Genomic DNA, 17,396 nt, shown 5'->3' with positions numbered 1-17,396 from the left:
AAATGTTAAAACCACAATTATAAATTTATTTAAAATTATAATAGACACTTTTATTTGTTATATACATACAAATGCGTATTGTATTATTTAATTATCTATCAAGAAAATTGCGTTAGAAGCTTGTTACATCAAAATTTTAAGGGTACTTATTTTTGCTGCATCTTGTAAAAAGAACTAGATAAAAAATCAATCAAATACAGAATCCTATGCTATTATCATCACAACTTTTCAAAGTGTTTCTCATAATAGTCCTTAGTATAATACAATTTCCAGAAATGTTACCATTTTCAAAGACTAAGATTTTAAACACGGTGATCTCCTCATTGTCTCCTTATTGTTCAATATAAAACTATGATCTTTGTGTGAATATAACGATTTTAAAAATATGTCTGACTAGGTTAAAAAATAATGGAAAATGTTTTTTTTCGATAATGATTAAACGTTTATAGATTTTACTTGATTTTGAACATTTATTGGATAAGGTCCTCATGATTTTTTTACATAAATCTGAGTCATCTCGGTATGTTATATTAGTATTAAAAATTTTTTTTGTCGGAATATATCTTTTTGAATTTGTCTGGTGACCTAAGTTAAAAATGGTATTCTTTGCTGTTGATCAATCGTTTACGTCAATTTTCTCTTGAACTTTCCTGGGTTAGGTCCTTCCATATACGGTAATTTGCCTGTACATATAAAGCCATAACAATTGGTTTGGAGAAGATGTGAAGCTTCTAGTTCAGTCGTCGTTGAGAAATTCCGCTCTTTGGTATGCTTTGGTGTGTTGTCCGCTGATGTAGTAGGACTTACAGTACTATAATGTTAATATCATTTTCTGAGAATTTCGATATACGGAAACAACAACAAACATGGCTGATTTGTTAGTAGGTTATAACACAAAAGACTATCCCATAGTAATTTATTTGTCAGGTTTTATTTTGTTTAGTAAAGCGATTTTTTTATGATGAAGTCGAAATGTTTGAAATAGTAATAAATAAGATTAATACATTTTTAAAGAATCGTCCTTTGAATATTTATAGTATATTGTGTCTCTGTACAAATTATTATTAGGTTTCATAACATGACGTTTGTGATAATTCTGTGCTGTCAAAGTGAGAAAATATGATATATGAAAACAGAAGGCTCGTTCTTCTTGAAGGAGGTTGCACAATAAAACCCCTTTCCCAAAAGAAAAAGAAAGACAATTGTATCTTAAGTCTTAAAACAAACATCGAGCACATTTAACAAATATAATTTATTAAGCATTTATTTATTATATTAATTGTTACTCCCAGACATTGGTTGCACAACACCTTTACAAAGCAAATGACCACCTTTGTGTTCATATATAACAGGCCACACAATATAGTCAATATAATCTCCAGATTTTGTATAGGATCGAAAGAGATCCCATTCAATCTTCGCTCCACTGGGAAAATCCCATTCAATATAAACTTGGGGATCCTGTATCTGTATCATCCAAACATATTTTATGCAATCTGTCACATATTTAGCACAGGCTGTGATGTGTTCATCAGTTACGTTTGTCCTAGCTTTTCTCAGATGACTCCGAAGCTTCTACAATAGAGTACAAATATTACATTCAAATCTTAAACAGCAGGTGTGTGAGGTTATTATAGTACTAGTTAGAGGGGGTTCAGACTATGAGAGGAACCGCCTCAGTGATCATCAATGTTAGTATCATAGTGCTAGGCTTTGTCTTTTAAGTAATTGGATTGTGATGACAGATCCTTTGCTTAGTTCCTGTTGAATGTATTTACGTCTTGTCTTCTATACATTTGTACTTAGGCAATCACGAGCTGGATATGTGGGATAAACTCTTATAGTTACTGTTGATCACCATATACTGACCTCTTGATGTATTTACGTTTTGTCTTCTATACTTAGGCAATCACGAGCTGGATATGTGGGATAAACTCTTACTTACTGTTGATCACCATATACTGACCTCTTGATGTATTTTGAGGGTTAATTGTGTCGTTGTTTTGTTCAATCTGATTAAGATACAGATCATGTGTCCAGTCTTACAAGGATCTGACAACACTCCGTTTTACTTTCTGTTCTGGTAATTATTAAATCAGCCAATGACATTTTAGCCTTCAAATTTTTGAAAGAGTGTATTAATCCGATAAAACCTGAGGATCCCGAAAAAAGTCTTTAAAAAGGACAGAATGGAACGTTTACAGATCCTTGAAAGCAAAGCTTGGACAAAGGATCTGTGTTTTTTTTTTAAATCAGATTGTGCTTAAATTTGTTACTCCTTTGACGTTAGTCCCACATCAGCTTTTTTTCTTATTATAAATGTCCCTCATAAAATAACATTTTGGATTTGTCTTCATTATTTACTTTTTTTCCTAATTCTTACATGTTTAAATTCGTATATTCTAACATTTATTGTCTACGTTTTGATGCAAATACATTTGTTAAAAACTAGAAGTACGTTTTGCTCATGTCGATTCACGGTATAATTTTAAAAAGAAAATGAATAAAGTACATTTTACACATTTCACCGCTACTTAGGGGACGACCATTTGATATTCTGGGGGGGGCCAGGAGGATTTGTTTTGGATCGGTTATTTATTTTTGTAAACTAAGAGGACAGATTATCTATTTTCTGCACTATTGAAGCAAGATTTTTCATTTTCATTAAAGCAAGGGACTGATTATTTATTTTCACAAACTATATTTATAATATTCGAAAACATACAATTTTTAAATTATTTGTTTATTATAAATAATTCATGTATAGTCAAGTCATTATGTACCATTTAATCAGAATTAATTATTATCCTCTGCAGAAATGAATCTTCTATATTCCCCAATGCATATACATGTATTGCATACATACACAGTATTAAAGTTTGGTTGTAACTAAGGCTCTTTTAAAGGTATTGGCAAACATGTTTCGCCGAGCGGAGCGAGGCAAAATTTTTTTTTTAAGGGTTTTTGAACCGCTGAAGGCCCAAGAAGCTATAGAACAAATGATGCAAAATCATGCCTTCTGGGTGTTCCCCAGACCCTTTCTTAAACTGAAAATGCAAGTTCTGTTTTAATAATTTTATGACAATATTTAGGTCTCAAAGCAAAATCACGTTATAGATTCAGAATAAGACTTAAGTTTCTAGGAACAACATCAAAAGACAAATATGCATGATAAAGCAAAAATGTAATTCACAAAGTTAAGTCTGTGGCTGCTGTGTTTTTTTAAACTCATGATCAAGTTAATAATAAAATTACTAAATTACAAAATGAATGCAACACTAACAGAATACAGAAGGGCAATCAATGAACAAAAGACAAATAAATAAGAAACATTGATCCCGAAAAATCAGGGGCTACGTCTGAGGGAGAACAGAACTTGCTTCTTGCAAGGCACTCACGGTGAACACAATTTGATATGGAGACAAGCGTTTGGTTTTGAAATTTCCTACATGAGGCATTTGTCGCAATGTAGTTACGGCCCTGATTTAATAAAAGTGAGGTAAGTGTTCCTGAGACAATTAACCTCAAGTTAAATGAAACCAATTTTCTGACATTTCAAGTATATTTAAATAATATTTATATTTTTTTTTTTTTGGAAAAAAGATGAATTTATGAAGAATCTGGTGCCATCTCATACTTTCGATTAGACCTGCTGAGTTATTTATTTTCAATACATTGCAAGTCAGGTAATTTATTTTCAAACTACCACAGAACAAACCATTTATTTTTGTGATTATCAAGGCTGAGTTATTTATTTTCAAAATCCTCCTGGCCCCCCCCAGAATATCAAATGGTCGTCCCCTTATATTTCAGTATTGCAATCAAATTCGCCATTCAACTATGTCATTTTCAATTGTTGATAAACACCAATCATTTATCATACGAAACTGAAATATTCAAGCTGCATGTAAAGTTAAAAGCAATTGTGGTTACCTTTTGTAATATTTCAAGATTGTTTTCTGTCAACTGCAGTCTCAAGTTCTTCAATGTTTGTAATATTTCCGCAGGAACAACTTGATTTGGAGCCTAAATGGATAACATAGTAAATTAACCTTAAAACTAATATAATATTTACCTAAATGTAACATTTGACAAAAAAAATTATCTTACTTTCACTTTTTATCTATATAATCTTCACTAAATCTATGTAATAGCGACAATTATCTTTATTGCATTTGGGTATCATATTTTAAAATATCAAAAATTAGTTCTTTTGCTGAGTCCATTGTTTTAGAACATGTCAGTTTTATTAAACAAAAATAACAATCTGTGTATATTCATACGCTGTGCACCAAATCTGTAACTGAATTTACCTCCTCTTCGTCTTCTTCACACTCAGGAACAATCAGAGCTTGTTTTAAATGATGGTCCAAATCTGATACGATCTTTCCACATGCATCATATGTATCCTCAAAATATATAAATCAAACACTCAATTATGTAAATAGACTAGTCAAAAAGAGGGTTAGATAAGAGACACAAATATAAAATCATCTCACTAAAATTAATGAACAATTCGGAAACCAATGCACAATATAAATCTCTCTGAAAAAACATGTTTGACTAGAAACACAGTCATTTAACCAACATTCTTTTCATGAAAATTTATGCATTATAATATCACAGAAAAAAGTAGGATACTACAAAGAGATTATACAATCTGACTGAAAGTCATAATTATTGTGATATTAGAAGACCTCACCGAAAAAAAAAGTTCATCAATATGTCCATACAGAGTTGTCAATGTTGGTAAAATATTTCTTGCGTAAGGCCTTTCCTTAAATTGAATTTTGACAACAGCTGTTTACAAAGTTGCCATTTAAACTAAAATATGCCTATTTAAACATTTTATTGACATGAAATTGACATCACAAGTGGCCTTCTATACTTATATACTGACGGACTTTAAAAACGCAACACACATTTTGGTGATTTTTTTTTTACCAAATCATGATTGATCCTCATATAAGTAAACAACTATTCATGCTTACCATACTTCTTTCGGTTAAGAAAAATGTATAAAATGATTACCTGACTGCTTGAGATAATTGAACATACAGGATTTTTGAAGTCGCACGAATTTTTTAAAGTGATATTTGAAACCCATAAATGTTTTTTTAAGGTTTTTTTCTTCGTGAAACAATTCTTTCAATCCATACCCACACTTAAATCAGTAAAACAATGTTGCATCTCCATATTGCCGAGACTGAGCAATGAAAATCTAAATCACACCATAAGAATATTGCAGGCAGGAATATGTGAACGTGCTATTGCTAGACAATTTCACGTCAGAACAACTCCTCTCACTGTCCTTACAGTACAGTACAGGCAGACGGGATTTGATGATGACCACCTGTGACCAGATCAATAAGTTGTGACAACGCCACGTCAATACAATTTGATAACGCAACGTCATTTGCGAGACATGATAACGGCCGCAACGTCAACTGCTAATCAAGTAGTCGAATGCCATGGCAGATAGATTCACACCATAAATGTTTCCCATATATTAAAGCGCCAAAGAATTGACTGCAGAAAAAAAGTTTTAAGCCCTTAAGTGTAAACCGCATAATTGCCAAAATAAACTGAAATGGGTGGGACTGATGTAATGTAGTACAAAACAGAACTCAAATGATGCCTAACAGAACTGGTGGACTTTTCTGTCAATCATTTAGGCGTTGGTTACAGGCAGTCATTGCCTTCGACGGTGACACCTCCATCGATAAGGGTAAAACAGGGGTTTCAGTGCATACCACATATTTTGAACATTAAACATGACGTAATCAGTTCAACTTTCGAACTGCAAACTTTTTTTTAACATAAGTAATAAATGAATTTAATGTTTATACATTCATTTTGCAAAAATTGCATATGTGAAAATGAGAATTAAAAAGAATATTTTAGTGTTGCGTTTTTAATATCCGTCAATATATGTCCATATTAGTATCATCCTGTTCAACTGTCAATGAAATCAAAACTTATTTATTTAAAAAGGGTTGAGGATTTTTACACAGATTTTTTTTCACAGCAAATTGACTAGTAGATCTCATTTAATTGTGGGTTTTCCTCAAATGGTCTTTATTTTTATTGGTTGATACGTTTTGGGTTAAACCGTTTTTATGCAGTTAAAGACTATGGTTACTAAATATCGACGCATAGATAAGAAATTAGAATTTGTTTTTTCGTGGATTACAAAATATGGAACTACATACTGTAAGAAAATGCAATAATATATTGACACACTCTTTTTCTTCCAAATCAAAAGCTTCTAAGGCTTCAATACTTTTCGGCCATTCATATTCAAAAATATCTGAGATCTTTTCTGCTATTTTTATTGGTCTATTAGGATCCGACAATTCAGTGTATGCAGATACATTTACTCTATCATCGTCTGTTTTCGCGCTAAAAATAGAAGAAGAAATAGCTCAATCAACCAAAAATAAACATACAAAACGTTTGAAGTGTTTTTCATTGTGTACGCATCGATTCGATAGCAAAAAAAGATGGGAAAAAAACAACGTCCTATTTTAAAGGTCAACTGAAAAGTCTTGGTTTCATACAATAATTTATATGCAAGGTTTACCCGTAAGGTGTTCATTTCAAAACTTGGTACTGCTGAAATTCTACCGACTAAAGATCCCCTTCAAACGAATTCTCAAAACTGTGCCTATTTGAAAACTACCAGTGCTTTTTAGTCTTCGGTACTAACTACACATTTAGTTCTGATCCCTGATTGTTTATCAATACTAGAATACGGCCTTTAACAATGAGGAAAACCCGTACCGTATAGTCAGCTAAAAAGGGTCCCGACTTTACAAAATGTGAAACAATTCAAACGAAAAAAACCAAATGGGGGCTTTATTATAAAACAATCAACGAAAAATAAATATGAGAGACAGCAACAAATAAACGATCGGAAAGGCACATAAATAATGTGGCAGGGTTAAGCAAATTTGTGAACGCTTGAATATCTAATGATTTGTGTATGTAAAAGCAAAGTTAGCAAACTTGATTTTAGATGGATTAAGCTATAATCTTAGTTCCTTCTTGGTCCTATAGCTCTTCAACTGTTTCGGTCCTTATACAGCCTTGGCTTCAAATATTCGGCTTTGACTTCTCCTGATGAAGCTAGATCCAGAAAAGCGCTTTGGACGCATGAACTGTATAAAGTGTTGTTTTCATTTTTTTAAAGATTAAATTTGAAAGAAGAGATGTAAGATAATTATAAATTAATAAAAATTTTATAACTATATTCCCTTTGAAAGTGTTATATTAATCATTAACGTGATATACTTAGTCAAATTATTGCAAAATTGATACAAAACTATTGTATATCGATAATGAGATTACTTTTCAAGAAACAGCGTTTTAAGATTCTTATCAGTTATTAGATTTGAACATAAAGAAATTAACGTTTGATAGACCAAGTTGAACACAAAAATATAGAAAAAGGAATAAAACAAACCGGATCATTAGGAAGGATCTTCATAAAAACAACAATCTTAATCTAAAAATTGATTCAATCTCACAAACTTTTATCATGAAAATGACCTAAATTTTTAGAGTATGCACAAAAATAAGACACATGATATTTTTTTAACATTTGAGATAAGGAAGGTATTTTATTTGACAGGTTCAATAATTCGTCAAGCGGAACTGCTTTTGCGTGTTTCACTGTCAGAAATAGCCTTTATATGTCAATTGCAAATTGTATACAATTATGAAAAGATTGCAGAGTTTTGAAAAAAGAACAATGAGATCAGGAATATGCAGTCGACAGCAAACGGTGTATACACAATTCATGCTTGAGAGAACATTTGCAGCAACTCATTGATAAAAAGGGTAAGGATTGAGTACGAGAACAATACTTTTAACATTACCATTTCTTTGTTAAATTTGATACATTTTCTTGCAAGAGTTTAATTTGAACATCTTTTTCCATTAATTTTCTGTCTCGCTCTTCCAACAAAGAAGTTAAATTTTTGACTCTCATCTTTTGTTCTGACTGTTCTTTTTTTAACATGCTGTAATCCTCTTTTAATGGGCTGTGAAAAAATTGAAAACATGTAACTCCAACATGTGGACGATATATTAAAAATAAGTGTCAATGCATTTAATAAGAAAGAAAAAAATACAGATATTAGTAACTAGACAAACAATTATGAAAGACGGTTTTGAAATTACGAAATGCATATTCTGTAATTTATAATTGAAAAAGAAAGTAATAAAATGTAATGTAAGTTGGTATGATTGCCAGTTAGACAACTATACATAGACCACAAATGACCAAACAAAATAACATTTAAAGGGCATCAAAGGCTGTTAAGGGTATCTGGAAAACGACAGCTTACTGTAGCCATCTTAAAAGAATGACTTTAGTTTATTTTCTATATGTATGTAAAAGTTAAGATAATTAATCAGCTAGTTCATTTATATGATTTCTAGTTTAAAGCAACTATATGCACAGGATTTATTTGTTTTTACACAGTTTTGATTTAGAAGAAAAACCGACATGGTTAGAAAATACAAATAATTACACCATTACTAACACAATTCTATATTAATGTTCTTGTAATGATTAGAAAATACATAAAAATAACACCATTACATACTGTCCTGAGTGTTCTTGCGTTTATTTATACTGCATTCCTGTCACGTAATGTTGTCATTTTAGCGGTATCTTTAACATTGCCATATAAGCGGGAGGTTTGGCAAGCCATAAAACCAGGTTCAACCCACCATTTTTTCTTAAAATGTCCTGTACCAAGTCAGGAATATGGCAGTTGTTATCAAATAGTCCGTTTCTATGTATGTTGGAGTTTGTTTTTGTAGCAGTTCAGTGTTTTTGTTGTTCCGTTGTTTTCCTCTTGTAGTTGATGTGTTTTCCTCGGATTTGGTTTGTGACCCGGTTAAATCGATTTATGACTATTGAACAGCGGTATACTACATTTGCCTTAATTGAAAATTGTCATCTTGAATTCTCGTCTGGTAAAAAGAACATTTGTCTTGGGGAGGGGACAATGTTTAGCTGTTTTCATATAGTAACTTTTGGGCGAAATTTTGGAATACATCAAATCCCATCTTCTGTGTTCAGATAGTCACATGCGTTTTGTTTGTAAAAGAACATTTTGCAATGACTCCTTGGATTTCATACTTTTTCTGTTGTGAGGCAAACCCCATGTTCCTAGTTTTTCAGTGGTATATTCTGTTCAAACCATTAGTCCCCTCTATCGACATTCTTTTCCATCATACATTGACAATTTATCTCAAGTTTAATTTTCTATCGTCGCTAGTATGCATGAAATAGTAAAACTGGACACAATGCAAACAAATAAAAGGAGTTCCAATATCCCCCGCATTGCACATATTTCATATATCCAGGGGCAATAACTAAAAAAACAAACTTTTTTTTGTTGTTCTTTCAAACAATTTATAAATAAAATGAAATAAAATGCATGCACGGGGGACAAAAAAGTTTTTTTGTTGTATACTAAATATTTCAAACAGACCTTTAAGGGCATTACTTATAGTATACTATAAGTTTTATAAAATATTGTACCCGTGAGAGCGCTTACGAGGCTATTTTCCATAAATTTAATATTTCCAAGGGTCATAACTCTTTAAAAAAAAAGTCGATCGTCCACCATAATAGAACTTGTCCGAGATATTGCTGATATTAACTTATAGTATAAGTTTTATAAAAATATGGCAAGAAGTTTATTCGTGAGAGCGCTAACGAGGCCATTTTCCATAAATTTAAAATTTCCAAGGGGCATAACTCTTTTTAAAAAAATCGATCGTCCACCATTATAGAACTTGTCCGAGATATTGCTGATAGTAATCTATAGTATAAGTTTTATAAAAATCTGGCAAGAATTTTACCCGTGAGAGCGCTAACGAGGCCATTTTCCATACATTTAATATTTCCCAGGGGCATAACTCTTTTTAAAAAAAGTCTATCGTCCACCATTATAGAACTTGTCCGAGATATTGTTGATATTAACCTATAAAAGTATAAGTTTTATATAAAATGCTCCGCTTGGCGCAGCTTGATACGACCGCAGAGGTCGAACCCTGAACAGTTGGGGCAAGTATGGACACAACATTCAAGCTTGATACAGCACTGAATTTGGATTGTGATTAAATATTTGACACAGCACAGGTTTCTGACACAGAATGAATGTGGTCTAAGAACTTAAGAATTTTTAATTTACCTTTTCAAACCATATCATTATTATTTGCTTTTATATATAAATCAGAAATAACCAATTTAAAATGGAAAATTTTAAAGAAAAAAAAATCCCACCCCCAATTTTTTTATCCCCCTTATGATTCATCACCCCAAACTCAATCCCAGCCTTCCCTTTGTGGTATGGTACCTGCAGTACAATTTCAGAGAGATCCCATACACCTGAACACAAGTTAATGTCTGGAAACTAGAAAAATGCTTGTTTTTTTGCCCCTTTTTGGCCCCAAATTGCTAAACGTTTAGGGCAATTACCCCCAAACTCAAACCCAGCTTTCCCTTTGTGATATGGAACCTTGTAGTACAATTTCATAAAGATCCATACACTTACACACAAGTTATTGTCCTGAAACTAGAAAAAAAAATTTTGCCCCTTTTTTGGCCCCTAATTCCTAAAATTTTGAAGCAATTACTCCCAAAATCAATCCCAGCCTTCCCTTGTGGTATGGACCTTGCAGTACAATTTCAGAGAGATCCATACACTTGAACACAAGTTATTGTCTGGAAACTAGAAAAATTCTTATTTTTGGCCCCTTATTCCTAAACGTTTTGGGCAATTACCCCCAAACTCAATTCCAGCTTTCCCTTTGTGATATAGAACCTTGTAGTACAATTTCAGAAAGATCCATACACTTACACACAAGTTATTGTCATGAAACTAGAAAAATGCTTGTTTTTTTGCCCCTTTTTGGCCCCTAATTCCTAATATTTTGAAGCAATTACCCCCAAAATCAATCCCAGCATTCCCTGTGTGATATGGAACCTTGTGGTACAATGTCAGAGAGATCCATACACTAACACATAAGTTATGTCTGGAAGTTACAAAAATGCTTATTTTTGGCCCTTTTTTTGCCCCCTAATTCCTTAACTGTTGGTACCATAACCCCCAAAATCAATCCCAACCTTCCTTTTGTGGTATTGAACCTTTTGGTAAAATTTCATAGAGATCCATTCACTTAAACTAAAGTTAGAGTGCGAAAACCAATGTGTCTTCGGACGACGACGACGACGCCAACGTCATACCAATATACGACCGCAAAAATTTTTTGCGGTCGTATAAAAAATCTGGCAAGAATTGTACCTGTGAGAGCGCTAATGAGGCAATTTTTCATAGATTTAATATTTCCAAGGGTCATAACTCTTTTAAAAAAAATCGATCGTCCACCATAATAGAACTTGTCCGAGATATTGCTGATATGGACCTATAGTATAAGTTTTATAAAAATCTGGCAGGAATTGTACCTGTGAGAGCGCTAACAAGACCGGACGGACGGACGGACACACGGACACACGGACGGACGCCCGGTATTTCTATGTCCCCCGCAACGCGTTACGCGGGGGAAAAAAATCTGTAAAACTGACAGAGTTGCAGCGATCAGTTTAAAAGGGGAAAGGAATCTCTATCATTAACTTGTCAACAATATGTTATGTTTTAGACATCCTAGTGCATAATACGTCAGTACTTTAATAAATGTACCTTTCTTTGTATACCTTTCAAAAATTATAAAGGGGGAGGACTGAGTAGTAGTAATATCTTTTTACATAAAGTACCTTTCCTGTGAAGAATTAGGTATTTTTCCTTGTGAGAGTTTAATTTCGACATCTTTAAGCTTTTTGTCTCGTTCTTCTAGCGAAAAAGTTAAATCTTTAATCTTCCTCTCCTGGTTTGACTGTTCTTTTTTCAAAACCCTGTAATCTTCTTCTAATTTCCTAAAGGTTTCTTCCAGTTGCGTTATTTCACTAAATGTTACGTGAAAAGCCTACAATGATTACACATGTATACGAAATAAATGGCTAATTAAAATGTGTATAATACACTAACACTATATGTTACACTCCTTGAAGTATATGATAAAAAGATAAATACTCCGTACATTATAATTTCTTTATGTTATCCCGCAAAATGAAAATCTGGCACCACTCTAATTGTGGAAGGGTTTCTATATTTTTTTATTCTCTAAAGGATGATTATTCAACAGTTCTACTTTGACTTGGTTTTTTTTTACCTTCAACAGTGGCATTGCATTAATTTTGTTTTTTTACTTGTCATGGAAAGTAACTAACCACTGATCTTTTATTTCTCCTGAACAACATGATGGTAAGCTTAAGTGGAGTAGACAGTACTTTCACTTTCGAAGAACCTGACTTTTTCCCCTGATTCTGGTGGTATTATTTGTATTAGTGTTGCTCAATCCTTAATGTTCTGTGTTAAGTTTTCTTTTTGTTTTCTTTTTCGACTGTTGCCTTTCCTTCAACTTATGATTAAAAGTCCCCCTTTATATCGTATCGCTTAAAAAAAAGGTATACTATGAGTTTATTATTTTTCCGTGTATATAGAAGTTGGTCCTTTATTGTACGTATAAGTCGATATTCATACGAGTACAAACATCCATTTTATCTCTTTTTTAATCTATCAATACACATCTTAACATTATGCTATATTTTATTCCTTTTAAAAGTTAAACATCTTGCTACATTGACAACATTTGGATATATGTGGGTTGATTTTTGAATTGGCATGCCTTTGATAATGTATCTATTAAATCAATATATGTAAAATAATACCATGAAATAATATCATGGAAATGAGACGTACTGAATTAAGTGAGTTAAATTTACTGTGAATGTTGTCTAATAAAAGTTGTTTAGCATCTTCAAAGTTGTTTCTCCTGTTATGTTCCCTGGCCTTTTTTGTTGCCTTTACTTTCTTCCGTAATTCGTTTAAACCATTTTCGACATCGGTGATTGCATTTTTAACGGCATCATAATTAAATTCTGCACATACGTCATTTTCAGTTGATGGAATTTCTAGTTTTCTACAAGCAAAGCATTTCAATATTCATGTATTATATTCAAAATATCCCGAGTTATTATATTACATCAAACACTTTTCCAGGAGTTTGTTGATGTGTATACTTGACCTTTTTAATCACTAACTCATATCGATTGGTAAACTGAACCAATTCACTTACTACATATTTAAGCAGTAAGTACTGTTATGAAATGATTTAGAAGTGATTTGTTAAGGTAAACTGTTGATCCAATTCACTCTTGGAAAATAAAGGATTTCTATGTATATGAAAGTTTATAAGTGAATTATATAGATTTTAATTATTTTAGTTTTTTGTCAACATTTTCCGTCGATTGTAACAATAGTTTTCGAATCAAAATGTCACCAGCAATTGCATTGTTGAACATAGAAATTATTGTTTTCTGTTGAATAATAACCTTATCGGTACCAATTTAACTGTACTAGATGCGCATTTAGACCATTAATCTTTCTTCAGTAATATTCGGGGCCGAAATATTAGAAAATCCAAAAATTGTTTACAAACTTAGGAGAGCTGATAAAACAAAAATTGACCAAAAGTAAAGCCAAAGACGGACACGGAATCAGAGCTATGCATGAGGGAGATACTGAAACTATTTTTGCTTCCATCGAGCATATTCTTTTGTTGGACATAAAACAGTTTTAACCTTCTTTGTCAGATTTACAAATGATTTTCGAAGGAAAATTTAAACAGATGACAGTTAGGGTCTGTGAACTTTTCCACACTTTACATTGAGTGATTTGATATGTAGCTTCTAATTTTTGTTATTTGTCAGAGGGGAGGGGCCTCGACAAACAAATATTATTGATTACACAACTAGTTCATTTAAACAAAACACAGGTTAGTACAGTAAACCTTTCATTACAATTCATAAACATGTGAAGTTATACCATTCTTTGAATGAAGTTTCATATGTTCATGTGTTGTATGTGGAAGTCAAATTGTGAAATCATATCGACTTGATACTAGCTTTTTCTCCATATTTAAAATTTAAAAAAACTTTAAGTACAATCATAGTCGTTCAGAAATACATTTTAGGAACACTATCCTTCAGGCCAGGCACAAGTTTTTTTACCTGGTATCTTTGATGAGATTAAATAGTTTGTATAACTATAATTTTGTATAAACAAAGGTGTGATGTATTCTGAGGTTAAGTTATATTTGGATAGCATATTTACGTAATAACGACACTGATAAGACTTAGCATGGAGTCTGGAGCAGGACTGACAAACGGGCGTGCATACATACACCACATGCACGAATATGTTTGATGAAAACAGGAAATAACAATTTAGAAGGACCAGAAGACGATAAAGAAAAATACCAAACACCATTTTCGGATAAACACGGTATTTGTAACAATAAATATATACATGTATAGCAGTAAATATATGTAGCTTATCATCGGTTTTTAAGAGATGGACATATGTTATTGACATGCTGTCTGTGCAGACTATCGTATGTTGACTTCTATATCTCTTTTTTGTCGTTTGATTGTGGTCTCATACTTTAACACTACATTTTCTTTTATAAACATCGCTCAACACTTTAGTTTCGTATTATTTTGTATTCTGCATTTTTAATGAACCAAGGTTGAAGAATGTGAGCTATTTGCCTCGGGATATTTTAACACATGGCTTCTCTGATCAATTTATTAACCAAGTTGTACTAATATTTGTGTTTAAGTGAACCATGTAATACAGATTAGAAATTACTCCTAACACTATTTTGAAGAGAAAAAAACTGGACTTTCAAAGGCTTAAAGTTTGCGAAAATTACCGTATCTATAACTCATCATTACCCAAATATTGACCAGCAACTTGTAACCTGTGACCTTATAAAATAATATTAAGACAGTGATATACATTTGATTAAAATCAATTAGCTTTGGTTAATATGGCATATACTTTGTTCTCAATTGCAATTACATATGAAAGGTGAGGGGTTTTTCATCAACTCGTTAATTACATCACAGAAATTTTATCCCATTTTGTAAATACTCCAGTCAAAAATTATCTCATTACAGGTAACGCATTAATCATGTTAATATGTTGAATACATCATTATATATGTTTACCTGTTTAAATTTTTTCTTCTGTGCGGCGTCAATCTCCGGAAACTCATGGTCTATCAAAACTTATTGTACACAAACCGTATAAAAATTATGTTTACAGATGTGTACAGGGAAATAAATCAGGTGTGCTATATTTTTAGTGCGATGATTAAAAATAGATATGTGATGTGATATTTATAGAACAAGGGTTCAACGTAAATTTATATGTTTCTATGTTTTGGGTTTGGGTTGGAATTATTTTTTTGCGTCTAAAAGTATAATGACCAGACATCCATTGTGTACGGTGTGTTCCTCAGTTACAATCTTTTGGTGTAGCTTTTTTTATAACCCAGATAACATTAGATTTGTAAACGGTGAATAACACTTATTTGTTCCCGAAATATTACCGTAAATATGGTTATGGTACATAAAGTGACTAGCTGTATAGTTGCTTGTTGTTTTAAACTGTGTTTGCTTTAGGCTGACAGTTTTTAAAGTGAAAAAATGTGCTTTAGAAATAAGCTTTTAACTTAACAATAAGTTAAAACTTAATAACCTAATAATGTTGACCTTTCTTATTCCTATTCTAAAGATAGTTCTAAAAAAAAAAGAATGTGTAATTTACATTGAAAATTTAGACAGTAACTAGAAGAGGGCATTGTCTTACAAGAACACATGCCCGAACATTTAAATATCTAAGTCTGCAGCATTTAAAAAACGCATACTATAGTATCCCTTAAATGTAATGGAGATTCGGTGGATGAATGGTCTCAGTAGTTCAAATAAAGTAACTCTGAGTTTATGATTTCGAACTCCGCTCATGGCGTGTTGTCTTCGATTCCGAGACTCCGACATAAATTGACAAGGAATGCCAGTTTTACTGATGAAGATGGATGGTTCTCTATGAGTAACCCGGCTTCATTCACCAGTCAAAACCGTCCAACATGGTATAGCAAAGGTAACTGAAAGTGACGTTTAACTCCAAAAAACATAACATGTAAGTATTCCAATTCAGCTAAATTCAAATCTCCTAAATTACTTACATTTCAGTATCTTTCAAAAAATTATTAATAAGAAATTAAGGTTCAAACTCCTAATACGAAACTAAGGTTCAAACTCCCTCAGGCAAAGTTGACCTTAAATGTCTATTCTTGATACGATTCCTTTCTGTCATAAAGCTCTTCACGTATTCAAGTTGTCATATATCTTTAGCTTTTACACTTTTGGAATTTACCGATTCTGATTAAAGTAAAAAACAATGCTTCAGATACACCAAATTATAAACTTATTTTCATCTTCAATAGACTAGTCTATAACATAATGTGAAACGTCTGCTTCGAATCAGATACAGGTGTGAATAAAACTATAGAAGTTCACCTTTTTGGTCGTATCATAAGTGTATATTTAGATCCTATGAGTATATGCATATGGTAAAGATCGACGTTTATGTTGAAAAACTCATATATCCCGATTGCATTCTTATAGAAAAATAAGCTGATGCGGCAGGATATATTAGTAACACTGAAATTAATTACATCACAGAAATTTTATCCCATTTTGTAAATACTCCAGTCAAAAATTATCTCATTACAGGTAACGCATTAATCATGTTAATATGTTGAATACATCATTATATATGTTTACCTGTTTAAATTTTTTCTTCTGTGCGGCGTCAATCTCCGGAAACTCATGGTCTATCAAAACTTATTGTACACAAACCGTATAAAAATTATGTTTACAGATGTGTACAGGGAAATAAATCAGGTGTGCTATATTTTTAGTGCGATGATTAAAAATAGATATGTGATGTGATATTTATAGAACAAGGGTTCAACGTAAATTTATATGTTTCTATGTTTTGGGTTTGGGTTGGAATTATTTTTTTGCGTCTAAAAGTATAATGACCAGACATCCATTGTGTACGGTGTGTTCCTCAGTTACAATCTTTTGGTGTAGCTTTTTTTATAACCCAGATAACATTAGATTTGTAAACGGTGAATAACACTTATTTGTTCCCGAAATATTACCGTAAATATGGTTATGGTACATAAAGTGACTAGCTGTATAGTTGCTTGTTGTTTTAAACTGTGTTTGCTTTAGGCTGACAGTTTTTAAAGTGAAAAAATGTGCTTTAGAAATAAGCTTTTAACTTAACAATAAGTTAAAACTTAATAACCTAATAATGTTGACCTTTCTTATTCCTATTCTAAAGATAGTTCTAAAAAAAAAAGAATGTGTAATTTACATTGAAAATTTAGACAGTAAC

General features: G+C 32.0%; 1 protein-coding gene across 2 annotated transcripts; it reads right to left on the bottom strand.

Annotated features, from left to right (window-relative positions):
* Positions 1-1,237: 1,237 nt before the first annotated feature.
* LOC127714094 (uncharacterized) lies at positions 1,238-16,904 on the bottom strand. Of its 2 annotated transcripts, none has more exons than XM_052220052.1 (8): positions 16,775-16,904; positions 12,843-13,062; positions 11,798-12,006; positions 7,881-8,045; positions 6,213-6,402; positions 4,314-4,409; positions 3,934-4,026; positions 1,238-1,575 (listed from the first exon to the last, which is right to left on the bottom strand). In XM_052220052.1, exons 1-8 carry the CDS (start codon positions 16,819-16,821, stop codon positions 1,276-1,278), a joined length of 1,320 nt encoding a protein of 439 aa, XP_052076012.1. In that variant the 5' UTR covers positions 16,822-16,904; the 3' UTR covers positions 1,238-1,275. The 2 variants fall into 2 exon arrangements, with proteins under 2 accessions (XP_052076012.1, XP_052076013.1); XM_052220053.1 differs by lacking the exon at positions 16,775-16,904 and adding an exon at positions 15,155-15,288.
* Positions 16,905-17,396: the final 492 nt, after the last annotated feature.

Source organism: Mytilus californianus, unplaced genomic scaffold (assembly GCF_021869535.1).
Source record: "Mytilus californianus isolate M0D057914Y unplaced genomic scaffold, xbMytCali1.0.p SCAF_9, whole genome shotgun sequence".
Lineage (NCBI taxonomy): Eukaryota > Metazoa > Mollusca > Bivalvia > Mytilida > Mytilidae > Mytilus > Mytilus californianus.
Note: the sequence above shows the minus strand (reverse complement) of the source record. Positions and strands in the feature narration are given on the sequence as shown.

Bases quoted from the DNA above. Each gene is read 5' to 3' on its own strand.
- LOC127714094 (XM_052220052.1), bottom strand. From the start codon at position 16,821: ATGAGTTTCCGGAGATTGACGCCGCACAGAAGAAAAAATTTAAACAG. The intron at 4,027-4,313 runs GTAAATTCAGTT...TTATCCATTTAG, and splicing joins GTGAAGAAGACGAAGAGGAG to GCTCCAAATCAAGTTGTTCC. The intron at 1,576-3,933 runs GTAACCACAATT...ACTCTATTGTAG, and splicing joins ATCTTGAAATATTACAAAAG to AAGCTTCGGAGTCATCTGAG.